Genomic DNA, 25,879 nt, shown 5'->3' with positions numbered 1-25,879 from the left:
AATACCACAAAAATTTTAATTTAGAATTTAGTTTTGAATGTTGAAAATTTAGTTTTAATTTTGTGATATTTTTAAGAAAACAAATTTTTGTAGAATATAAAATTAATAATAATATTTTTTAAAAAATACTCATTTTAGTGGTATTTATGAGAATTATCTTCATTTTTATTTTTATGTTGTAGAATGTTTCGTCATTACGCCTAAATATGTATAGCCAATATGAAATAAGATATTGATAGTATATATATATATATAATGGATATATTTGTTGCCAATATTAAACATGTAATTATAGAAAATTTACATTTTATAATAAGTTTAAATTAAATGGTCATAGTCAGTTATCGCCTTAGACTTTTTATAAAGTTAGGCACACAGCCTGCATGTGAGTGATTGATCCTCTCTACTGGTTGTTATATCTATAAGCTATTAAAGCATTTTTCAAATCAATTAACTGGAATCATAAAGGAACTCACTTTTATGGCCTATGGGAAACAAATCTCTTAAAACCAATTAATAGGAAAACAATGACAAAACTTTCACTAAAATCTTTTTCAGTACATATAACAGATTAGATTTTTTTGTTAGAAACATTTTTGTGAAATTTAAATTTGGATAGTACGTACCACATTAATAAAAACCACAATACTACATGTCTTTGTGATAACATATAAAGTGTTGGTGCAGGATTTAGCACCCCCGACATACCGAACTAAACTAGAAAGACAATTTGGTTATTTAATCGGGAATCCGGTTAAGAACTCAATTAGGTCATTTAAGCCCAATTCGGATGGAGGAAGCCCAGCTTTGAAGGAGAAGAACCGACTTCCACTTCGCCCGGCGGCCGACTCAAGAGATAAAGCAACTTTCCTTATTTCAGTTCGTCTCTTAAGGAAAGTTAATATATTATGCGATCTATGAATATGTATAAATAGGGAGAGACTTCTCCATGGTAAAGGAGGGAGGATGGAATACAATTATTCAGTTCTCTTCTTGTTCTTAGCAATCTAAACCCTAATTCTTCGAGATCAATTCTCTTTCTTCTAATTTCAAAGCTTAGATCGGTTTTCTAGAGAGATTACTTTACTGAATTTATTTTCTCCCATAAACAAATTCATTGTGGAAACCTAGTTTCTACAATTGCCGCCGTCTGTGGGGAACGCAAATCGTCTCTAAAAGTTACTCTCTAAGAAAATCTCATCCGAAAAAGTTCTTTGAAAAGCCTACGATAATGTCTTCACTCATCACCGAAGTCACCAGAGCGAACCGTACCACCTCCAGCACGCCCGATGTCACAGGCATCGCATCTGCTCAAGACAACGCTGCAACACAGAGCGGTGTATCAACCAGGCTGGCTACCGCCGTGTACGTTCGCCGCCCCATCAACGAGTCGACGAACTTGACCGATGCCCGCAAGGAACTCCCAGTTGAGGTCAGACCTGAAGGGGAGACCAGCCAGGAATCAGGACGAACTCGCGAAGAGCTAGTCAATCTCGACACGGAGTTCTCCGATGAACAACCCCCGGATGAGGAGGATGCACGCGCCACGGAGCAGCGGCTCCGCACACAAAATGGGAACCCCCTGTTCGCGCCACGACAGCGGTCCAAAATCCGCAGATCGTCTCCATGGAAGATTTCAAGATCATGTTCGGCACCATGACGAAAGAGATCTACCAGATGATCTCCGACACCAACCGCAGAGTCAATGCTGTCGTGACTCAGACAACCCCATCACAAATCTTTGCTGGACAGTCACCCGTACTCGGTATAAGCGGTCTCACTCGTCGTCTCGATTTTTCGGACGTACAATACGAGCGGAGGAATCCTCCCCCTCAAACAACGTCGAGTATTCGACCAACAAACCCAAACTCACGTGTGCACGAGAGTTCGGCCGCCTCGGTCGCCNTGATTGAATACAATTATTCAGTTCTCTTCTTGTTCTTAGCAATCTAAACCCTAATTCTTCGAGATCAATTCCCTTTCTTCTAATTTCAAAGCTTAGATCGGTTTTCTAGAGAGATTACTTTACTGAATTTGTTTTCTCCCATAAACAAATTCATTGTGGAAACCTAGTTTCTACAATTGCCGCCGTCTGTGGGGAACGCAAATCGTCTCTAAAAGTTACTCTCTAAGAAAATCTCATCCGAAAAAGTTCTTTGAAAAGCCTACGATAATGTCTTCACTCATCACCGAAGTCACCAGAGCGAACCGTACCACCTCCAGCACGCCCGATGTCACAGGCATCGCATCTGCTCAAGACAACGCTGCAACACAGAGCGGTGTATCAACCAGGCTGGCTACCGCCGTGTACGTTCGCCGCCCCATCAACGAGTCGACGAACTTGACCGATGCCCGCAAGGAACTCCCAGTTGAGGTCAGACCTGAAGGGGAGACCAGCCAGGAATCAGGACGAACTCGCGAAGAGCTAGTCAATCTCGACACGGAGTTCTCCGATGAACAACCCCCGGATGAGGAGGATGCACGCGCCACGGAGCAGCGGCTCCGCACACAAAATGGGAACCCCCTGTTCGCGCCACGACAGCGGTCCAAAATCCGCAGATCGTCTCCATGGAAGATTTCAAGATCATGTTCGGCACCATGACGAAAGAGATCTACCAGATGATCTCCGACACCAACCGCAGAGTCAATGCTGTCGTGACTCAGACAACCCCATCACAAATCTTTGCTGGACAGTCACCCGTACTCGGTATAAGCGGTCTCACTCGTCGTCTCGATTTTTCGGACGTACAATACGAGCGGAGGAATCCTCCCCCTCAAACAACGTCGAGTATTCGACCAACAAACCCAAACTCACGTGTGCACGAGAGTTCGGCCGCCTCGGTCGCCCGCTTCACGAACGCGGGACCTTGCCTCGAAATCGAAGAAATCAAGACGCAGATCAGCGGCATGAACACGCTTCTTCATCGGGCTATCAGCACAGCTCCAGAAATCGACAGGATTGTCGAAGTGACTCGGCAATCCCCTTTTACTCAACGGATCTTGCGGGCCGCCATACCAAACGTCAAGCTAAACTCCCAACCTACCTGGGTGACAAAGACCCCGTCCAGTTCATGACGTCCTTCATGGCAACCATGACAAAGGCACGATTCACCGACGAACAGAGGGATGTTGGGTGTTGCCAGCTATTCGTCGATAGCCTCTCCGGTCCTGCCTTGGTGTGGTTCACAAGGCTCGAACCGAATTCGATTGATAGCTTCAACCAGTTGTCTACGGCTTTTCTTAAGCATTATCAAATCCTCATTGAACGAGGCGTGACAAGCTCGGACCTCTGGGAGATGGCCCAGGAACCCGGCCTTCCACATTCGTCTGGTCAACGAAGGACATGATCGGAATAAATCCCGATATTATCTGCCACAAGCTCAACATCGATCCCACCTTCAAACTAATCAGGATGAAGTCGGCCAATCCAGTCGTGGTCAAAAAGAAGAACGATAAATGGAGAGTATGCGTGGATTTCACCGATCTCAACAAAGCATTCCCCAAGGATAGCTTTCCTTTGCCACACATAGATCGTCTCGTCGAAGCCACAGCCGGAAACCAACTGCTCTCGTTCATGGATGCCTTCTCAGGTTACAACCAGATCGCCATGAGTTCGACTGACCGCGAAAAAACGGCATTCATTACTGATAGGGGACCTATTGTTATAAGGTAATGCCATTCGGACTAAAGAACGCTGGAGCAACCTACCAACGGCTAGTGAACATANAAAACCATGGAAATCTACATCGACGATATGCTGGTCAAATCTTTGATCACAGAGCATCACGTCGAGCATCTTGCCGAATGTTTCGACATCTTGGATCATTTCCAGATGAAACTGAATCCAACGAAGTGTACGTTCGGAGTTACTTCAGGAGAATTCTTGGGGGTATATCGTCACTGAACGGGGGATAGAAGCAAACCCTAAACAGATCGAAGCCATACTGGGACTGCCATCGCCGACCAACAAGCGAGAAGTGCAACGTCTAACCGGCCGCATCGCAGCTCTAAATCACTTCATCGCTCGATCAACAGATAAATGCCTCCCTTTCTACCAACTCCTCCGCGGAAATAAGGATTTTCACTGGGACGAGGAATGCGAGATTGCCTTCCGGCAATTGAAGGAGTATTTGACTTGCCACCCAGTATTAGTCAAACCGGAAGACGGAGAAACACTGTACCTCTACGTCTCGGTCTCCAGTTCGGCTGTCAGCGGCGTGTTAGTTCGAGACGACCGCGGGGATCAAAAACCTGTCTTCTACACGAGTAAAGCACTCAACGACGCGGAATCACGATACCCCACACTGGAGAAGCTCGCACTCGCAGTGATCATCGCCGCACANAACCAACTGCTCTCGTTCATGGATGCCTTCTCAGGTTACAACCAGATCGCCATGAGTTCGACTGACCGCGAAAAAACGGCATTCATTACTGATAGGGGACCTATTGTTATAAGGTAATGCCATTCGGACTAAAGAACGCTGGAGCAACCTACCAACGGCTAGTGAACATAATGTTCGCTAGTTTGCTTGGAAAAACCATGGAAGTCTACATCGACGATATGCTGGTCAAATCTTTGATCGCAGAGCAGCACGTCGAGCATCTCGCCGAATGTTTCGACATCTTGGATCATTTCCAGATGAAACTGAATCCAACGAAGTGTACATTCGGAGTTACTTCAGGAGAATTCTTGGGGTATATCGTCACTGAACGGGGGATAGAAGCAAACCCTAAACAGATCGAAGCCATACTGGGACTGCCATCGCCGACCAACAAGCGAGAAGTGCAACGTCTAACCGGCCGCATCGCAGCTCTAAATCACTTCATCGCTCGATCAACAGATAAATGCCTCCCTTTCTACCAACTCCTCCGTAGAAATAAGGATTTTCACTGGGACGAGGAATGCGAGATTGCCTTCCGGCAATTGAAGGAGTATTTGACTTGCCACCCAGTATTAGTCAAACCGGAAGACGGAGAAACACTGTACCTCTACGTCTCGGTCTCCAGTTCGGCTGTCAGCGGCGTGTTAGTTCGAGACGACCGCGGGGATCAAAAACCTGTCTTCTACACGAGTAAAGCACTCAACGACGCGGAATCACGATACCCCACACTGGAGAAGCTCGCACTCGCAGTGATCATCGCCGCACAGAAGCTTCGACCCTATTTCCAGTCACATTCCGTCGTCGTGTTTACCGATCAGCCACTCCGAACTGTCCTCCATAGCCCCCTCCAATCCGGACGCATGGCGAAATGGGCAGTCGAGCTAAGTGAGTATGACATCGAATACCGCTCTCGTCCAAGCTTGAAGTCGCAAGTCCTGGCCGACTTCATGACCGAGCTATCTCCTGACCTCGGCGACCCCACTCCTAAGGAAGAGCATTGGACAATGTTCGTCGATGGTTTGTCGACGAATGAAGGATCCGGAGTGGGACTCATTCTCCGGTCCCCCACCGGTGAAATTCTCGAGTAAGCATTAAAGCTCAACTTCAAAGTGTCAAATAACGAAACGGAGTACGAGGTCGTCCTTGCGGGGCTTCGGTTAGCTCGAGGACTCGGAGTGACATATTTGTAACTCTTCTGTGACTCCCAACTCGTAGTCAGCCAATTCAGCGGAGAGTTCGACACCAAAAATAAGCGAATGGGAGCGTATCGGCAGTTGATTCAAACATTGTCCGGGGAATTCACATCTTTTTCTCTGACGAAGGTCCCACGGAACGAAAACGCGTCAGCAGACGCCCTCGCAGCTTTGGCAAACCGCTCCGCCCTGATTTGCGGCGCACCATCCCGATCGAATGCATCGACGCTCCTAGCATCGATCCCGACAGTCAGATAGCTATAATCAACAACGACTCAGTTCCAATGGAGGTCAACGAGCCAGTAGAGGACCTGACAGACGTCACAAAGCCTCCGGACGACTAGCAAATTGAGATCAAACTCTATATCGCCGAAGGCGTCGTCCCACCAGACCGATGGGCAGCTCGACGCTTAAAGGCCCGAAGTGCCAGATACATCCTCTTGGACGGGGAATTATTTCGCCGAAGTGCGTCAGGAGTGTTTCTTACCAGCGTCACTTGGGACAAGGCTGAACAAATCATGATGGAGGTGCACGAAGGCGAAGGTGGCAACCATTCTGGCGGACGCGCACACACCCTCAAATACAAAAAGGATGGACACTATTGGCCTACCATGATGGCCGACTGCGAAGCCTTCGTGGCAAAATGCGAAGCCTGTCAGCGCCATGGACCAATGCGGCATGTCCCGCCCGAACTGCTGAATACCGTGACAGCTCCATATCCTTTCATGCGCTGGGCCATGGACGCTATAGGTCCTCTGCCGGCATCAAAATCCAAGAAATACGTCCTGGTGCTGACCGATTACTTCACCAAATGGGTCGAAGCAGAATCCTTCACAAGGATCCAATCCTTAGACGTAACCAATTTCATATGGAAGAACATCATATGTCGTCACGGACTTCCATACAGATTGTCACCGATAACGGCACACAATTCACCTCGATGATCACCAGACGTTTCCTGACGAAGTAGCAAATCCGCCTCAGCACTTCGACTCCCCGATACCCGCAAGGAAATGGACAAGCTGAGGCCACTAATAAGTCGATCGTCGACGGACTTAAAAAACGACAAGGTCGAAGGAAGGGGGCAGGGGCAGACCACCTCGATCCCCTTTATCCCTCGCGTACTGTCTCGAAGCACTCGCCCCAGTCGAGGCAGGAGTCCCGACACTCCGACGTACCATGATGGTCGACAATCCCAAACTTAACGACAGGATTCTGATTGACCACAATGATCTTGCCGAAGAACTGCGCGATCAAGCTCTATTCCGAGTGCAACACTACCAAGACGCAGCGGCTCGGTATTATAACAAGACTGTTCGTCAGCGGCGTTTCAAAGAAGGCGATCTGGTTCTACGGGAAGTTTTCGAGAACACCAAAGAAGTTAACGCCGGTAAACTCGGTGCTTGGTGGGAGGGTCCGTACCTCGTATCTAGGGCAGTTTGCCCGGGCGTCTACGAACTCGTAACCATGGCCGGAGAACGGATCAAAAACTCGTGGAACGCAGCCCAATTGAAGCGTTATTACTACTAAGTCGTCGTCACTTCCCTAACTAGGAGTTTTCGGGAATCCAAACTCCATTCATCTTTCCTTTGTAATACGAACTACGGTTGGCTTGATCCCCGTTTCGGGGTACGTAGGCAATTCCTTGTCTTTTCAAGATTAAGTGAATGCAGCTAAGATATTAATAAAGTCTTTTCCCGGCTGAAAAAACTTCTTTCTTTATTTCGAATACACTCAGATCGGCAGTACGCCAAATTCCGCGATACTAGTTTCATTGTTTCATAAGACTTCGCTGAAAGTCGTTTGGATTCATTTCCATTACACTTCGTCTAAAAGCATTATTTCATATACAAATGGAGAACTTCCATTGCCTAATTCGGATAATTCGAATGAGAAAATTGATACAACCAACCCTTGATCAATCGCTATTACATGCTTTGGAGATTTGACCGATTAATAGATAAAAAAAAGAGAGAAAAGAGACGCAAAGGGGAAAACCCTTCGCGACAAACTATGGGAAAACCCTTCGCGACAAACTAGTCGGAGTTCGACAAGGTACAAGGCCCACCATTACCATTCTGGATGGTCCTGCAGCCGAAGTGGAGGACGTGGACCAGACAGATTGTCCTCCAATGGCTCCTCCACCTCCGTCTTGATCAGTTAGGCTCGCCAAATCCGGCGTGCCTCCCTTAAGGCCTCAAGTCTTTCCGCCAAGACTTAAAAGCCACTAGACACCAAATCTTCCAGGAAGGTACACGGGCCCTCGACCATATGCCTTTCGCTAATGATTGGGCCAGCCGATTCCAAAAAATTGGCATATCGCCTCAACCTTTCCAGGGAAGCCCAGTAGGCCCAGATATCCGTGATAAACGTGTGTGCGGTATCCTCCAGGGGTTGGCAGTCGGCCTCAAGTAGGGCAGGCACCTCCATGCGCGCAACCTGTTTCTGGCACGCCGCACGCGCGGCAAGCAGCCGGGTCATACGCCACTTCGCCAAGAAGAAACCTTCGGCGATCATCTCGTTCAGGACCCGAACAGTCCCATCCAAGCGGTAAAACCGACAGATCTCAGCGAGCCTAAGACGTCTCGCCGTAAGATGAACCCCCAACCAATAGCGGCGAGCTCGGTACCGTCGGAGCTCCTGGCATATAAGACTCCCCTCCGCACCAGTCATATCGACGAAGGGGACAGGTGCACGAACCAGAAACGTCTCCGCCCGACCGGAACCGCTCGCCGAAGCAGCTATTCTTTCTCGGGCCTTTCTTAGCCATGCGGATCGAGTAGTTACCATTCTTCTTTTTCTTGAAATTGTGGAAGTTGGAATGTTTCTTTTTCCCAACACTCAACCCTATTTATATAGAGTCGTGGGAAATAACCGCCGCCAAGTCCACCAATCAGAACGCAGCGAAATTTTCCCTGCGTCCCGAGAATAATTCTCAAAGACCGCATAACACATTTAATGCAACGCGTCTTTTTATTTCCAAAAAGAAAAAAGGAGAGTATGTATACATATATCTCTGTTCTTAATCCGATCTGGACTAAGTATTGATACATACCGAACTCACTCCTTGTTGACACCCTGGCCAGGTGATCAACTCGCGTAACTATGCACTATTTCTCTGGATAAGCCGAACCCAGAGTTGTTACTTCGCACGTGACTTTCATATGTAGGGATAAGCCGGACCCAGAGTATTTTTTCCGCACCCGATCTTTTAATTTTGGGATAAGCCAAACCCAGAGTATTTATTTCGCACCCAAACTTTAGTTCGGACGGAATGGTTAGCCGAACCAAGAGTTTAATTTTGCAGTCCGACATCCGAACTAAAGCAAAGGAGATAAGCCGAGCCCAGTATCTCGTCCTCCGACCAAACTTATCCCGTTAGGGCCAAATAGCCTAATTTTTAAACTTTGATCGATGTTTTCTACCATCGTTTAATAAAAATTGCCGGATATAAGCCAGGAGACAGAATAAGCCAGGAGACGTCTCGCCAGGAAACCAAAAAATAGCGAAAACAACGACTAAGTAAAAACTGCCTGCTTTAATGCGGTAAAATATTATTCTGGTTTTCAAGGTAAAATTCAAAATTCGCCTACTACAATGCGGCTAAATCTTATTAAATACTCAAATAAAACATGTTAATTCCGAACTAGTGCGCCATTCGCGGCGATCTCACGAACACTCGTCTTGAGTCGTTTTGGCATCGGCCACAACAGTTGCAGTCCGGTCTTCCCCCAATCCTCAGTGCGAGTTTCCAGTGCTCTAGCCTTCTGTTCGGACTCATCCAGCAGGTCAATAGTCCTTTTCCTTTTTGCCTTGAGTATGGCAATTTCGGATTCCAAATTCCTCAGCTGGCGGTCGATCCTACCTTTTTCATATGAAAGTACTGAAGATCCTGGCTCAGTTCTTGATGTGTGCCTTCGATCTGCATACGCAAAGTCAACGACGGATTAGTTTGGAGCGGACATTACTGGATGTCTCGCGATAAAAGAAAATCAAAAATAGAATGACAGTTACCTGACGAAAGAAGGTGTCGGCTTCAGCAAGTTCGGCATCATTAGCACCCCTGTTAATATAAAACGGCTTGACGTTTACTGGAATGAAGTCACCAATCAGGGTAGGATTCATGTGTGTCGGCTTCCGATCTGCTTCCTTTTGGCACTCGTTGCAGTACGCAACCAGGCATGGCGGCAGGGCTGCTATCCTCTCAAATCCGTTCTCAATCCAATCTTTTGGATGGGATTCGAGCATCTCAAGTTTGAGCAGCAATTCGCGTTGCGCTTGTTCTGATGCGGCGAGCCGATCGCGATACTCCGTGTGACGGTATTCCACCTGATGGAGAAATTCTTCCAAGTCACGTCTTTCTTCCGGTTTGACGCGGAACATCAGCATCCACGGAGCTCGGATGTTCGGGTAGTAGGCCATCCCCCTTTCGATAGCTTCGGCGTTTGAGAACGTCGGGACATCATTCCCGACTAGAGGGGATTCCACGCTGCTAATAGAGCTTGACATCGCTTTGATTGAAAGTTTTTTGCAAGTTGTTTAGTTCGGAGACAACACCATTAGGAGGTAAAATCTTTTCCAAATTTCCATATTCCGTGCAAAATGGAAAAGATGCAATTCCTCGAAATTGTCAATTTTCTTATTCTGGTAAAAAGGAAAAATTCCGGCAAAGAAGTTCCAAAAGGGAGAATGGGCCGAACACGTCGGCAATGTTTTACAAGAGTATTCAAATCCATACTTAATAGAGTTTGCAACAAAAAAAAAAAATGAAAGTTAAGCATCCAAGGCACCGGTCAGATGAGCCTGGAAGCTCTCGGCATTGGAGCCATACGGATGGTGGACGGAGTCCGGAGCCATCGTTCCAGGGTGACGAAGTTCATAACCGAGCTGATCCGGGGACATGACGAGGTCATTTTCATTCAGTTCGAGGACATCAATCGCTTTAATAGTTTCCTCGGCTTTGGCCTTGTTTTTATCAATCTCCGCAATTCGCTCCTCGGGAATGAAGGCCCCCTTTTCAATCAGATATTGCACAGTTTCTTGTACTCCGGTAGCCTGGTTTAACAGATCTTCCAAGGGGCGAATCTTCTCTTGTTCGACTAGATAAGCCTTGATCTTATCCAATCGAGTCTGTGCTTTCTTCGCTGTACGCTCCACCTTCTCCAAACGATCCCGCCGAAGTCTTTTAACTTCAAAGTCGAGTTGGATTTTCAACTCGTCACATGCTCCCTGCAGTTCGGATTTCTGTTCTTTGAGAGTAAGCGCTCGGGAATTCAGTTCGCCAATCCTCAGTTCGGATTTACCGATGATACCATCCTTTTCGGCGATAAGAGCTTCAAGCTCCTTGATCCTCTTGTCTTTAGATTCGCTGGCGACTCGGATTTGTTCCGCGCATTCCTTCACCTTTTAGAGCTCAAATCCAGACTTCTTATCGGTTTTGGCTCGCCTACCGTACAACTGAGTCAGCGTATTCATGCTGGCGGCAGTCTGTGGATTCAAAGAACATACGTCAGTTTTGCCCGCACAAAGTTTGAACTAGTTAAAGAAAATAATAAGGCAAACCATTAAGTGGGATTCAGCGACATCAAGGAACGCTTGTTTGAATTCCAGTTCGTCCACTGACGGAAGGATTCGACTGGAGATCTTTAAGATTCGGAAGAGTTCGCCTGAAGCATCGCGATTTGTGACCAGAGGGGTATCACCGAAATACTCGAAGGTTAAACCGATCTGTTTTGTCATTCTCTCTTGCCAGGTGGAATCGGTCGGCAGATTCCAGTCCGGCGTCTTCAGCCGAGCGTTTACGGTTTACTACCGACTGCGGCTCAGCGACTGAGTCATCTCCTATCTGCTTCTTCTTTTTCTGCTTCCTCTTCTGCTTTTTCGATCTAGCTCCAAGATGATGGACATCCCGTTCATCGTTCGGAGGATCGACATTCCCTAAAGCTAGGGGAAGGGTATCGTCTTTCGCAACGTCGACTATGTCGACATTTTCTTTAGGGGCCCGAGTAGGATCGACGATGGTCCGATCCTGAACAGGATCGACGTCAGTCCGGTCCCGAGGAGGATCGATATCGGCTTCGATGGCAGCCTGAGTTTTTCAGCAAACGATCAGAAGACTGTCGGATTCAACGACACGTGACCCGGCTGGCTCTGCAGTTCGCCCCAGCGAACTCGCGAAACTTGGGAATGTTGTCATGGGTTTGCCCATCGCTGTTTCAACACGGATACGAGTAATAAATTCCCACCGACGATTGTTCCCGGATAGTAGAGCGTCCCTGACGGGATGATAGTCTGGAGCTAGACGCGTTGCGCAAAATGGACGATCTGGAAGCAAGATACGAAAAAGTTAAAACTGGTCAGAGGCGCCGAAGCCAGTTAAAATGTACTGGAAATATAAAATCTACCAGGATTTTCATTCCACACTCTCCGATGGAAACCCAATGGATTAACGAGTGAGTACTGATCGACGCGGACGTAGAAGTAGTGGTTCGCCCACTTCTTGAATTTGTTCACTCTTTTACCGACAAGGAAATTGTGCGCCGGCCTCATATTCACTTCCCAGCGATGCAGACTCTTTGATAACTTAAAGTTGGATAGTTGCTCAAAGCATTGAACTCCGATGTTGACTCCGACTTCAGCTGCTATGGTAAGGGCAGCCATAAAGTTACAAATGGCTCCGGGGACAAACTGTCAGATCGCTATCCTGCGTCTTTGGGCGTAGAGTGATATTAACGCTGGGATTGGGAATAAGAGGCGACTTTTGGTAAAATAACCCTCGTACAAGTATATATACCCTTCCGGGGGGTTCTAGGGGCGCTGGTCAGCTCGAGGAATCAAAATTGTGACGTTGCTGTTAAATAGACCACATGCGTTCAGCATATCGTTCACGGTTTTGATCGAACTCAAACTCTTGTCGCCTCCAATTCGTCCTTCATGGTCTAACAAAGGATCGATGTCTTCGATAGAGATTCCTAAAGGTGCGAACCGATCTTCTTCCTGTGATAACATATCTTGAGTCAGTTCGGCACTCTTGTCTTCATGGCAAACTAGTAGAGGAGTCTGTAATGATGAGGCTCCAGCCGAGCAGCGAGTTTGAAGTAGTGGGATTTCGGAGCCCGATCTACTGGATTCTCCGATCTGCGCAATGCGTCTGGAGGTGCGACGAATTAATTGTCCGCTTTCGCTTTCCGGCGAGAAAGAAGGATCCGAAATGCCCGCCATAATGTGAGTTCGGTGAGTGCGGAAGAAAAATGGAGATAAATAAATAAAAAGAAGAGAGTTCAGAGCAGATTACCTTTCACTGTTGGCAGAAAATGAAAAATGACGAAGAGAGGGAGCATACTTATAGAGTCGAATGGGTGGCAACCCTATGAAAAGTAATTATGACCTACGTGACTCTTCGATTTCCGACCTAGCAGATGTGACGCAAACGACACGTGTCGTTCAGACGATTCACAATGATATGACGCGGAAATCCGGGTAAAATCAAATAATTCTTTATGGTTTAGATCAGATATTTTCTTTTTCATAGTTCAAAATATTTGAATTGAATTTCGAATATTCAGAACTGGGGGGGACTAATTGTTGGTGCGGGATTTAGCACCCCCGACATACCGAACTAAACCAGAAAGACAATTTGGTTATTTAACCGGGAATCCGATTAAGAACTCAATTAGGTCATTTAAACCCAATTCGGACGGAGGAAGCCCGGCTTCGAAGGAGAAGAACCGACTTCCACTTCGCCCGGCGGCCGACTCAAGAGATAAAGCAACTTTCCTTATTTCAGTTCGTCTCATAAGGAAAGTTAATATATTATGCGATCTATGAATATGTATAAATAGGGAGAGACTTCTCCATGGTAAAGGAGGGAGGATGGAATACAATTATTCAGTTCTCTTCTTGTTCTTAGCAATCTAAACCCTAATCTTCGAGATCAATTCCCTTTCTTCTAATTTCAAAGCTTAGATCGGTTTTCTAGAGAGATTACTTTACTGAATTTGTTTTCTCCTATAAACAAATTCACTGTGGAAATCTAGTTTCTACATAAAGCATTATATTTCTTCATTCGATATAGGTATGGCACCGGTGGAGTTGACTTACGGACATACTATGATATGGGTGTAGCCGTGTGATATTAAAGATACTTGAACCTTTGACAACTGTAGAGCACATGTACGATGTCTAGTTCACTGCATTTTTTGCATTTTCATGTAAGTTAAGGTATGGGTGTAATGTGGGGTTTGAATTTGGGAGACACCCTTAAAAGTTAGAACTTTGAATCCACACCAATTATACACCAGTACCTTCTCGCAGCCACATTGTATGAACTACGAAACTTCAATATAGGATGTGACTTGACTGATATAGCTATGATTTTAATTTATAGATAATAAATACATTGTGGAGATATGCCTTAAAGTCAATCGAACTATCAGACTATAAGATACATGTGTGATTTTTAGTAAATACATGTCAATTTGGCAAATTGTAGTTGATTGGTCCATGTTAATGGACAGCTACACACTTTGATTAGTTAGTTTTTAACAATAACTTGTCTATAACAATGTTTTCACCCTTTCCTTATGATATAGCACAGAGTGTAGTTTTGAGTCGGCCCTGCTGCATCAAGATTGTTTATAAATGATTACAAGAAGGGAGAGTGAAAGACGACGATTGTATATAAGCCTCTGGTGTAATCTTCCAATCCAGTTTTAGGCCTCTGGTTAAGCAATTTAAAGGCATATCTCCAAAAACTAGTGCAATTTCTACCAAATGAAGTGTATGTCTCATTTTTATTTCTTACAACAAAATTTGGGGCTTGATCTAACAATGATTCGTTTCCTTTCCATATGTATGATCTTTCAGACTTTCACCGTCATCCAAATCATCCAAAATTATTATTTTTATAACCAAAAAAAAAAATATCCAAAAAGGCTATCTAAACGGCGTCGTTGGAAACGAACGGCGATAGGTTGTGCAAATTTACAAACAAACCCTAAAAATCTTGGGAGTAGCAGAGCCGAGATTGCCTCTCTGCGTTTTCTACTCTCTGGCTCAGCTCGTTCCTCTCCCGGCGACGTGAGCTCTCTGTTTCTCTATCCTGTTCTGTTCCGTACCTGCTCGAGGTACAAAGCTCTCTGTCCCATTGTTCTGTTTCTTATCTCTGCTCGTAGCTCTCTTCTGTCTCAAGACCTTTCTTATCTCTGTTTTTGTATCCTATGGTTTTATATGTATAACTGGAACCTTGCCAGTACCTAATTTGGTGTTTAGGTCAGGAATCCAACTTCCCTTTAGGATAAAGGCACGACCTTTTCTTTTTTTATAAGCTTTCCCCAGGAAATTGCAAATAATCATCAACAAAAATTTGTTACGCCTTCCACTTCAAATATGAATTTTAGAATTAGCTGTTGATGGGCACGCATAAAGTTTCATGCTTTTAGCATTCTTTTTGTTTCCTAATGATGTGTTGCTCGCTGACCGGTTTAGAGGTCTTTTTGTCTTCTGAGAATCGCTGACTTTGGGGGTTAATCAGCTTTTTTTTTGGTTTTGGGATTGTTTGTAGAAACTTTGGAGATAATGGACGGCGGAAGTGATGAACAGATTGATGTTAGATCGGTGGTTGAAGCTGTAACTGCCGACCTCTCCTTCGGTGCTCCCCTCTATGTTGTTGAGAGCATGTGCATGCGCTGCAATGAAAATGTATCTCTCCCTCTCTCCTTCTCTCTCTCTCTATCTCACACACAGACATACTTTCATAGTTTCTTTGGGATTCTTGATCTTGGTTGTGTAGTCCTTATCCTTTGTCATAGGCAGAGTTATACTGGTTGCAACTTTTTTCAACTAATATTGGGTCTAGGAAACAGGCTAGTTTCTCTTTAGCCTTTGTTCTTTGGTTTCAGCTTGTTTCCAATAGTGTACATGCACATATTTTTAATGTACTTTAGCTTTATCATTAGTTCTTTCTGCAATCCAATAGTTCTTTAGATTGTTATGAACTGTAGCGGGGACAAAAACAAAACTTATTGGCTAGGACTGAGAAATTTGAGGTGAAATTTATTGATATTTGTGGTTTTGTGGCAAGCACTTGGGGAATCTGTATATGGTGGACTTTCCGCTACCATACTCTTTTTGTTAATACTCCATTGTATGACATTTTCCTGGCCTTTCTCCTAATCCTTCGTCAATGCATAAAATAGCTTCTTATTTCTTTTCCAGGGAACCACTAGATTTCTATTGACCTTAATTCCTCACTTCAGAAAGGTATGTATGATGTACCCTGTTCTGAAGAGTACCAACTTTTGTCCATTTTCTATATTCAGTTTTTTTCTTACTTTACTCATTGTGAATTGACCACATTCTCGGGCGCCAGAAACTCACAAATTTCTATTATTTGGTTTAAAGAAACATGTTTCTTGGTTGGACATTTTATTTATGCCTTTCTCGACCTTATGTTTGGTTACAAGCTTGCTGCTAACTTACTACTGGTTACAGGTCTTAATATCTGCATTTGAATGTCCGCACTGCGGAGAAAGGTACAAATTTTAAAGATTTTGAGATGCTTTCAAGTATTTGATATGAGCAGGGGCATTGTTCTAGAAAACCAAATACTAGATATTTTCTGTTTTTTCTCAATTGAAAAGATATAGCCTGTAATTTTATTCTGATCTGTTTGATAGGAATAATGAAGTTCAGTTCGCGGGAGAGATTCAACCCCGAGGATGCTGTTATAATCTAGAGGTTCTAGCTGGTGATGTGAAGGTTGATGCATTGATTCATCCAAATTTCTGTTTTTTTCTGTTCATTTCGTTTTCTTCATTTGGAGATATATCTGTTTTCTGTTGTCTTTCACTCCTAGGCTAATTTTGACCTTGTTCTTTCTGTCTATATGCAGATATTTGACCGGCAAGTTGTGAAATCTGAATCAGCCACTATTAAGGTTAGTGGTCATCTAAGTTTGGGAGTGCCATGTCATTGCTTCTTCGGAATCAAAATACTCTGATTTGCAAACCTGAGCTGATTCCTGCATATTCCTGAAAACTGTGAATTAGTTTGCTTCTCATATTATGAAAACTGGACTGATTTGAAGCTAAAGACTGACTGTAGTTTGTGAATATACGCTTTCAGATTCCTGAACTGGATTTTGAAATTCCACCAGAGGCCCAACGTGGAAGTTTGTCTACCGTAAGTCCTTAAAATCTTAACCATCTTGTTATGAACGTTTTCAGGGTATTTGTTTCTCAGAACAACGTAAAAAACGTTTATTCTACTCATGAGAAGAAATTAATTGCGCAATTATTGATAATATAACCATCTACTTATCACTTGGGCAATGATTATTCGCAAGATTGTGATGAAAGCCCCATATGTGTTACTTTGTTAGCTTCAACCCGGTGTTAGCAGCTGGAAAACCTCTTGTTGGTGTTAGCTCTTTCTTTGTGGAGTCTTATAGTCCTATGCAACTTCGTTACAGATTTTGTTAGTTTTCCTTTTACCTAGCTCTTTGTCAACAGCTTCCTTTTATTTTCTCATTTACAGGTGGAAGGGATATTAGCACGGGCTGCCGATGAACTGAGTGCCCTTCAAGATGAACGCAAGGTAAATTCTCTCTGTGAGCTTGACATTAATGTTTTTATGCTCAGTTAAATAGTTTTTCAGTCAAGAATAGTAATCTATTTATTTTGCTGGACACAGAAAGTTGATCCTAAAACTGCTGAAGCAATAGACCAATTCTTGTCCAAACTGAGAGCTTGTGCTAAAGCAGAAACACCCTTCACTTTCATTTTGGATGATCCTGCTGGAAACAGTTTCATTGAGAACCCGTAAGGATATTCAGTTTGGATCTAAAAATAGAAAGAATATGCTTCGTTTATTTGCTTATGACAAGTTTGCAACATGACAGACATGCTCCATCACCAGACCCCTCTTTAACCATCAAATTCTATGAGCGAACACCAGAGCAACAAGCAACACTTGGATATGTTGCTAACCCATCTCAAGCTGGACAATCAGAAGGAAACGTTGGCGCACCTTCTGCTAAAACATCTTATGTGCCTAATGGAACAGTTGGAGCAACTGCTGGTCATCGCGCAATTGCTCAGAGTAATAGCACTGATATTTCCGACAACTTGTTCAGATACTCTGCGCCTGAAGAGGTAACTTCGGACTATGTAACTTTTGACATAGTTTTTGTTGAATGTTCTTTTGAAGGTTATAATCAGTGCCCAGAGTTGTATTTGTGGGAGTAAAAAACTTTGTAATAAGATAATTTCATATCACATTCTAACAGGTGATGACTTTCCCTTCAACTTGCGGAGCATGTACGGAGCCGTGTGAGACACGGATGTTCGTGACTAGTATCCTTTCAAAGTTTAGATCCGTCCTTTCCTTGGTTTTCTGCAACAAGTTTCCGTATTTGTGTTTGTTGATGAACTCCTAGATGCTGTTTACCACTTAACAGAAAATAGAAATCCCGTACTTTCAGGAAGTTATTGTCATGGCATCTACATGCGACAGTTGTGGCTATCGTAATTCTGAGGTTGGCTTTCGTTGGTTTGATCTTGTTAGATAATTTTAGATGTATGCCTGGTGTTTAGGTTACTAACTATTTTAGGTTATTGTGAGCAGTTGAAGCCTGGTGGTGCAATTCCTGATAAGGGAAAGAAAATTACTCTCTCTGTGAGGAACATTACTGACCTTAGCCGAGATGTTATCAAGGTTAGTTTTTCGCTTCAGTTTGTTTTGCACCGGTTCTCTTAGAAATTCAGGATGAGTGGCGTATCTAGAGAGATTTCCCCATATCATTGTATGTAATAAGTATAATAAAGTAGCTCGAGATGGCCACTGTTTGAGTTTATGCTCTTCCAGAATGTATGTAGTTTAAGTTGGGTAAAGGTTTGACAAAAAATCTTGCTCACTACCAAATTATGTATGGTATATTCTCATGTCCTGGCACAAAATAATATAGTTAGATAGTGGCAGGTGTTGAAAGTGTAAAAACTTTGAGATCAGTTGTAAAACATGCTTGTTTGATCTTTCTGGGCATTTTTTGTGGCTATATAACACATCTGATGGCAATATTATACTAGACAACATTATGGTCCACTACGTAGGCTAAGAAGTGGGTTATGATCAATTATAATTTTAGAGCAACACCTAATACGTCACTAATGGTATATTTTGTTGATCACGTGTACTAGTCGGACACAGCAGGAGTAATAATCCCAGAACTTGATCTGGAGCTAGCTGGTGGTACACTTGGTGGAATGGTAACAACAGTGGAAGGGTTGGTCACACAAATCAGAGAAAGTGAGTATGCCCTTTAATATATCAACGTTATCCTTTATCCTTGTTATAATCATTTGAAGTGATCTAAGTACTCTAGAACATATATGTTGAACCATGAGTCCATGGCATAAATCAGTATACCAAGTAGCTGATACAATTATACTATATTCTGCCGTACAAAGCTTTTGTTGTTTGGATAATGGAGGCGTTTTGAGATTTGTCATTACGAATGATGGATTAGAGCTCCCTCCTAGCCCTCCTAGCTACTGACTGAAGTGTGGTATGATTTCTCACAGGCCTTGCGAGAGTTCATGGATTCACTTTTGGTGATAGTCTGGAAGAGAGTAAAAAGAACAAGTGGAGAGAATTTGGAGCCAGGCTCACTAAGGTAGCAACTTTATCGAAATCCTGTTTATTAGCCTTGTCGTCTTCTTGATGTGGAAGAAAACAGCAATAGTGAACGTGTGTTTTCTTATTTTGCAGCTCCTAAGTTTAGAACAGCCATGGACTTTGATTCTTGATGATGAATTAGCAAATTCCTTTGTTGCACCAGTAACAGATGATATCAAAGATGATCATCAGCTCACATGTAAGTTGCTCGTTTGCCCTCGACTGTGCAACCTTAAGATGGATCCGAATAAGAACTAAACAATAGTTAGTGAAGACGTATCCAATCCTTCGTTTTTCTAGATAAATTTTGTAAACTGCGTACTGAAACTGAGAGATAAATGAAGACTCAAAGTTGTGAATTACAGATAACACGTGTTGTTATGTTTGAACTACAGATGAAGAGTACGAGAGGTCATGGGATCAAAACGAGGAGTTGGGTCTCAACGACATAGATACTTCTTCAGCCGATGCTGCTTATGAATCCACAGAGACAACCAAATTACCTTAAAAGTTGTCTTGCATAAGTAAAGTTTTGATGGTGATGATCAGACAGATGGATCCGTATGTATGTTGTATTGTAACAGCCAAAAGAAGCGACGAACAAACTCCTTGTCTTTCCTGTAAAAGAAACAGAACAATACTCTTTTGGAGTCGCCCAAAATTTTGAAACATGGTTATTCTCTCGTCGTGTGGTAGGTTTGATTTCCTTATGAGGAATTCAATGGGAAAGCTTAAATTCTGACTAAGTTGTTGTCGTATATGTTGGCCATTTGGTCACACGACTGAGGCAATTGAGAAGATGAGAGAGACCAAAGAAAGAAGAAGTAACAAAAACGCTTTTCTGTGTGAAGTCGCGATAATAGGCAAAACGGTTGGCAGTTATTATTTTCTTTCTTACTGTCTTCTGAGAATTCGGAAGTGACATTCGTGTCTAAAAACTAGTGTTGCTATTGCAATTTGCAAGGTCTGACCTCTGTTTCAAAACAGTCTTTTAACTCTGTCTATTTCAAAACAGTCTTTGACTCTTCGTATCTGAATTGCGTCAAACCTTTTAACAAATATGAAAACAGAGGTTTTAGACCATTTAACAGTAGAGACTAGAGAGTACTGATCACTCTAAAAAGCTTTACACAGCAAAAGTCACATAGTTAAAACAGTTTCCTTACAACCCAAAAGAAGAAGCCAATTTTACATTCACCATATTGCAAGTTTGCAACCTAGATAAGAAAACATGAAACACCAAAAAACCATCTTGTCATGGCTTCTCGCCGCCGCCAACCGCAAAAATCAAACCAACGTCTGTATATACAGTCTACTCTGGTTCAACATCGATTATCTCTGTTCCTTTCTCTTCGTACTTCACTTCCACCAAGAACCTTATACTTGTCTGTCAAGCAAAACCAATATACTTATGAAGACAAAACCGCCAAGTAAAATTGAACAAAAAACAGATTCCGTTTTTGCCATGTTTACCTGTTTCGGATCATACACAGCATACTCGTTGTACTCGAGAGGGCTGTCCTTGTGTTCCGATGGAACTAACCGTCCACAAGGAACTTTTATGTCATCTCTCCACATGAAATGCTCTGATTCTTCAGTCTTCTTCCTCCCTAACCCTTTCACACCATTCTTCTTTTCTTCCAATGTCTTAGTGTCCTCCGGTGGATTTGTAAATTCTGTAACTTCCTCGCCAAGTGATGCTACGGCCAATACAAGAAACCCTTCTGGTCTATCCACAGCCGTGAAACCATACCTTGCAGCCTCTGCAGCTGCATCTGAACACACTATCGCTCTCCCAAACTGTAGAATAAAAGCAGCACATGAGACGATTATGATCTAAACATATGGTGCAAAAGACAGTCGTAAAGCAGTTATAATTACCATATAACCGGGGACTGGAAGAGAGCAGACAGCAGGTAAGAACCCTTTGTAGATATGTCTCAATAGATTTGAGCTCCGAGACCCTATGAGCAAGGAAGAACCAATAACTGATCTGACAAAATTCGCAAAGGGAAAGAGTAGTAAACATGGATTTTTGAATCCTTACCACACCATAAAAGGACCTTGTTCGGTAACTTCTTGATGTCATCTAATGAAGGCATTGCATCTGACTCGACTGCAAAAACGTTCTGCACTGACGCACCATACTCCTGAAACAACACCAGAACATAACACATCATTATAGTAAAATTATTTGAAATGTTTGCCATAAATACATGCCAAGAGAGTAAGCTTACAACATCAGAGACTTTCACAGGCTCATAAGTAGTCTCTAAGTACTTTACAATCATCTTGTAATCTTCGGACTCTTTGTCTAGCACAGAAATCTTGCAACCAAGTTTATTGTAGCGGTCAGACAACGGGTCATCGAGTGTGTCTCCTCGCATGTCCCCTATCAAACGAGATGCTGTGTTTATGTCCCTCACCGTCTCAAAAGCAGAAGCGGCCTGTGGCATAGATATAAAACTCATAAGAACAAAGAAACACTATGAAACTTCACTGTATTGACATAAAACTCATCAGAACAAAGAGAGAAACTCTAATTTACTTACATGGTCAGCGAGCTCATGGACATCGTGCAATCGCACCGGCCTTGTAGTATGCATCAAAGAGAACCACCGTGAGCTGAAGTCTGCCCACATTGCTTCAGCTTTCTGACCCGTCTCTTTTGTTGTCTTGAGCTTCTCCACAAACTCCAGTAATACCTCTTCACCTGAAAAAAAAACAGAACCGCAACTCACTGGTCAACATCATAACTTCATAACAGCAAGAGGTGATACATGAAGACTATTCTCCACCAAAGCTTTACATCGTTTCAAGTGAATATCAGTTAGCATTCCCATAGGCAGATCAGGCGGATCCAATCCAAGCTCCATCAAGGCATATCTAAAAAAGAACAACAAAGATCAGATCATTCACAAGCAAGCAGAGAAGAGTTCTTGATAAAAAATCAGGAATGTGTCAAGAATTAGTACTTGTAAATCTCTTGACCACACAGAACTTTAATGAAGTTCGCAACAAACGAATCAAGCTTGCAATGAGCAGAAGCAACGCCGAGCTGCCTTAGTCCAAGCGCCCCACTTCTCACTTCAATCCCATCATCCTACAGAACATACAGAACATCAACAATCATCCATTACATCAAGCAACAAAAACAGGTGCTTGAGGCGAAAGGTAAAATGGTTAGACCATGTCAACTGGGAAAAACTTATGAGGCTTCTTCTCAATCTTCTTCTCACGTTCCCATGGCTCGAATTCATTCCCTGTTATCTCTTCAAAGAGCCTTGCAAACTCTTTGATAGCAGCTTCCTCATCCTCCCACTCCTCGAGCCTCTCTTCCGCATTAGGGTCATCTCCTACTTTTCCTCTCTTGAAGTACATGTTCAAGTTACTCTCAGGCACCGTGATCATCTGCATAATACAATACTCATTACGCCCTTTTCCCAAGTCGCATATCGAGAAGGCGCAGTTATACAAGAGTCCATCTTTCTCGAAAATTTTCCCTCCTCTCTCCTCAAGTTTCGTGTCCATGTAGACTCCTCTTTTCCCATACATTTTGAGCTGAAAAGAAAAAACAAAAATCAGATTCTTAGAAGTCATCTCATTTGAAGCTAAGCATTACCTAAATGGGCTAATCTATATACCTCGGCCGATAAGGATTCAATTGCCTCCTCGCTTGGATCTTGCTTATCCCATGGAATACCTTTCCCTTCCACTGAAAGATCACTGACCACATCATAAGCTTCGAGTGGCTGTGCTTCATGCTTCTCCACACTATCGATCAGCCAAGCTTCACTCACAACCGGTAGGCCTTGTTCCCTTAAGGCACAAGAAACAACACCTGAGTGAACGACTTGAAAAATAATCCGAAACAAACAAAAATCTGATAAAGTCCCCTAAACCCTTACATTGCCTCCACCATCTTTGAAGTACCACCTCGTTCTCTCTCAGCAGGAGAAACCACCAAACATGTTGCGCCATGAACAGTATTGGAGACTTTCCCACCGTTTCTCTCAATCTTTTTCTTCCAGTATTGCTACAATAACAGAGAGGGAACCCACTCTTTAGTGTAAATCAAGGAATCACAACAAAGATCCCAACAAAGTCAGAACACGTTACATGTGTCCTAGTGAGACGTCCCATGAGAGAAATCATCATTCCAGCAAAGGGTTTGTCAGCAGAGCCTAGCTCTCTTTTAGGTCGACTTTTAGGGTCCTGGTGCTTCTTGATCAACTACATCAAAACAAAACAAAATGACACAACTCAACTGAGCGAAATCACTAAACAGACACAGAACATTATTGATAAATTTTGGAACGCTTACGTCAGATATGGCAGAGTTCATGACGGAGTCAGGGATTTTAACTGGGTCCTCTTTTCTAGGAGGATTTTTCGTACTGAACACGCAACTGCACCACTCACTAATCTCACCTCCACAGATGAATCTCTTTTCCTTGTCACAAATCAAACTTCCTCCGCATAAAGGGCATTTAGCTAACGCCCCATAGAACAGCAAATCTTGGCTGCTCAACGAAACAAAGCTAGCATGTAAATATGAAAATCTCTACAAATAAAGATGTTGTACAAACGATCTATGAGACTGACCATTGAGCTAGCAAGGTCTCCTCTGGAGCAGAACATTCCTGGCCGTTGATTTCAAGAACTTCTTTAATCTGATCAACGGACAGATTCTCCTCAACCGCTTTGCAAAACTCATTGTACTCTGAAGCAACATCTCCGCCGCCGTTGACAGAACGACCATTATCATTCTCGGACTTTGCTTTCTTTTGAGACTGTTCGACTTCTGGAAGCTTCCCTTCTGCTTTATGCTTCCGCAAGTTTCCCTTCTGAAGAAATTACACATAAGAAACCAATCAAAATTAAAAGCACCTTCATTAACACAAATTAAAAAAAAGATCAATTTATGTAGCAACATACCTTCTGTTCGTCCCCAGACATGTGAGCGTGAGATCTTGTCTCGTGTACCTTCATCGAGTTAAATCTTTGAACTGTCTTGACTTCTAAAGTAAACCAAAAGATCTTTTAAGTTTTGTTTTCGAGTGTTTTCAGAGAATCCCTCTTTTTGTGGGGGTTTTGTATTTGACTTTTCTGTTATTCAGATTGCTAAAAAAGATAATATAGAAAGATGAAAGGTCCTTTGTACGAACGGTGCAATGAAAATGCTACTCTGTCTTCTCCGGAAGACTAACAAGTGTTCTCAAACATGTAGGGATTAGCCACGTGTTGAAAACAGGTCTCTTTATGTGGACAGGTGGTTTTGGTCTCAAGTTATTTCTTTGTTTTTATCTCTTTATAGTCTCTGCATGTTGCCATCTTCCATCTTTTTATCTGTGTCGTGTCATTGCCTCTATGGTGATCGTAATTATAAATTAGCGTCATCTTCCGTAGTTCAATTCGGTTTGGTTGAGATTCAAATTAGTTTGAGTACCTTATCCAATACTTTATTTACCAAACCAAAAGACCTAAAACCGGAACTAATTAACCGATCGTGTATCATTGATTCAATTCCAGTCAACCGTACCGGTCAATTAAACCCGAAGAAATATTTCTTGAACCAATTAAAAATTGTATGTTATGTGAAAAAGCCAAAGATGGGGAAGCCCAATCCAATGCTTCTTGCTAGTTGCTACCAAGGCCCCCTTAGGGAGTAGGAGTATCTTACCCTCCGGGTTCGATTCTTGGTTGAAACCGGATGAAATTTTTTTCTTTTCACAAAAAAATATGTGTTGATGACTTGATGTGCTACTCTTGAACCTAAGGAGACAGCTTATGGATGACAGCATTTAACACAAAATTAGAAGGTTTAATACATTTTGGATCCCTTCTTGATTATTCAAACCTAATCAAAATGTCATTATTATAATTTTTAGTTGCTCTTATGTTACAGGCCTTATCCTATAATTAGTTTAACTCCAAATTTCAGTTGGTCAATGAGTTGGCAAAAGTAAATGTTATTTACGAAAAAAAAAAAGAAGAGGTTATTTACATCTCTATGAACAAAAAAAACAAAAAGGTTTAACTACACCTCCAATTGCGACAGCTAAACAATTCTCCTTTTGAGTTGTGCTTGCAGTATGAAAATTACAAGAAAATAGAAACTAAGAACCAAAAAGAAGAGTAACAATATGGATTCTATACAGCTGCACGCAGAGAAAACATCCATATACACACTAACACACATAACTTTAATATTATCAATTTCCAGCTTCTTTCGTCTCTTTTTTTTTTAAAGAACATATTATAGGATTCTGCTTCTCTTTTTTTTTTTTTTTATTATGATATGAGATTTGTTTCAGAAATGGTCAAATATGTAGTTGGAAACTTTTAAAATAGTTGTCTTATATATATACACATATATTACAAATTCTTTTGTTAGTTTCCTTATGTATAGCTACAAATGTTATATATATTTATTTTATTTTTTGGTACGAGTTCTTACAACTGTTATAATCTAATTAATATTAAACTTTTTCACTATTATATGTATGTATTAAAAGTTTAAATTAAACAATATATTTATGTAAGAAAATCCATACACATTCACGAGAAAAGAACAAAATTATCATTAGTAGTTGCTTGTAGAGTTTTTTTTTTTTTTTTTTTTTTTTT

The 25,879-nt window shown here is 42.7% G+C and overlaps 3 protein-coding genes across 3 annotated transcripts; 2 read left to right on the top strand and 1 right to left on the bottom strand.

The window, feature by feature from the left end:
- On the top strand, nt 3,093–4,460 carry LOC109128344. Its single transcript, XM_019234534.1, has 3 exons — nt 3,093–3,325; nt 3,412–3,669; nt 3,854–4,460. Exons 1-3 carry the CDS (start codon nt 3,093–3,095, stop codon nt 4,458–4,460), a joined length of 1,098 nt encoding a protein of 365 aa, XP_019090079.1.
- LOC104736256 (zinc finger protein ZPR1) lies at nt 14,540–19,995 on the top strand. Its single transcript, XM_019234979.1, has 17 exons — nt 14,540–14,700; nt 15,138–15,274; nt 15,791–15,835; nt 16,067–16,107; nt 16,252–16,333; nt 16,467–16,511; nt 16,700–16,756; nt 17,111–17,170; nt 17,267–17,394; nt 17,475–17,727; nt 17,862–17,928; nt 18,040–18,110; nt 18,200–18,289; nt 18,772–18,880; nt 19,156–19,247; nt 19,343–19,448; nt 19,645–19,995. Exons 2-17 carry the CDS (start codon nt 15,152–15,154, stop codon nt 19,755–19,757), a joined length of 1,482 nt encoding a protein of 493 aa, XP_019090524.1. The 5' UTR covers nt 14,540–14,700; nt 15,138–15,151; the 3' UTR covers nt 19,758–19,995.
- LOC104736255 (poly [ADP-ribose] polymerase 3-like) lies at nt 20,309–24,378 on the bottom strand. The gene is made up of 15 exons (XM_010456210.2): nt 24,188–24,378; nt 23,855–24,096; nt 23,574–23,772; nt 23,369–23,482; nt 23,158–23,285; nt 22,894–23,068; nt 22,439–22,810; nt 22,225–22,352; nt 22,059–22,135; nt 21,802–21,962; nt 21,487–21,696; nt 21,297–21,399; nt 21,131–21,213; nt 20,723–21,049; nt 20,309–20,636 (listed from the first exon to the last, which is right to left on the bottom strand). The coding sequence occupies exons 1-15, from the start codon at nt 24,239–24,241 to the stop codon at nt 20,562–20,564; spliced, it is 2,448 nt and encodes an 815-aa protein (XP_010454512.1). The 5' UTR covers nt 24,242–24,378; the 3' UTR covers nt 20,309–20,561.

The sequence above is a fragment of the Camelina sativa genome, chromosome 13, assembly GCF_000633955.1.
Source record: "Camelina sativa cultivar DH55 chromosome 13, Cs, whole genome shotgun sequence".
In the NCBI taxonomy this organism is placed as follows: domain Eukaryota; kingdom Viridiplantae; phylum Streptophyta; class Magnoliopsida; order Brassicales; family Brassicaceae; genus Camelina; species Camelina sativa.
The sequence above is the reverse complement of the archived record's forward strand: the minus strand, read 5'-3'. Positions and strand labels throughout refer to the sequence as shown.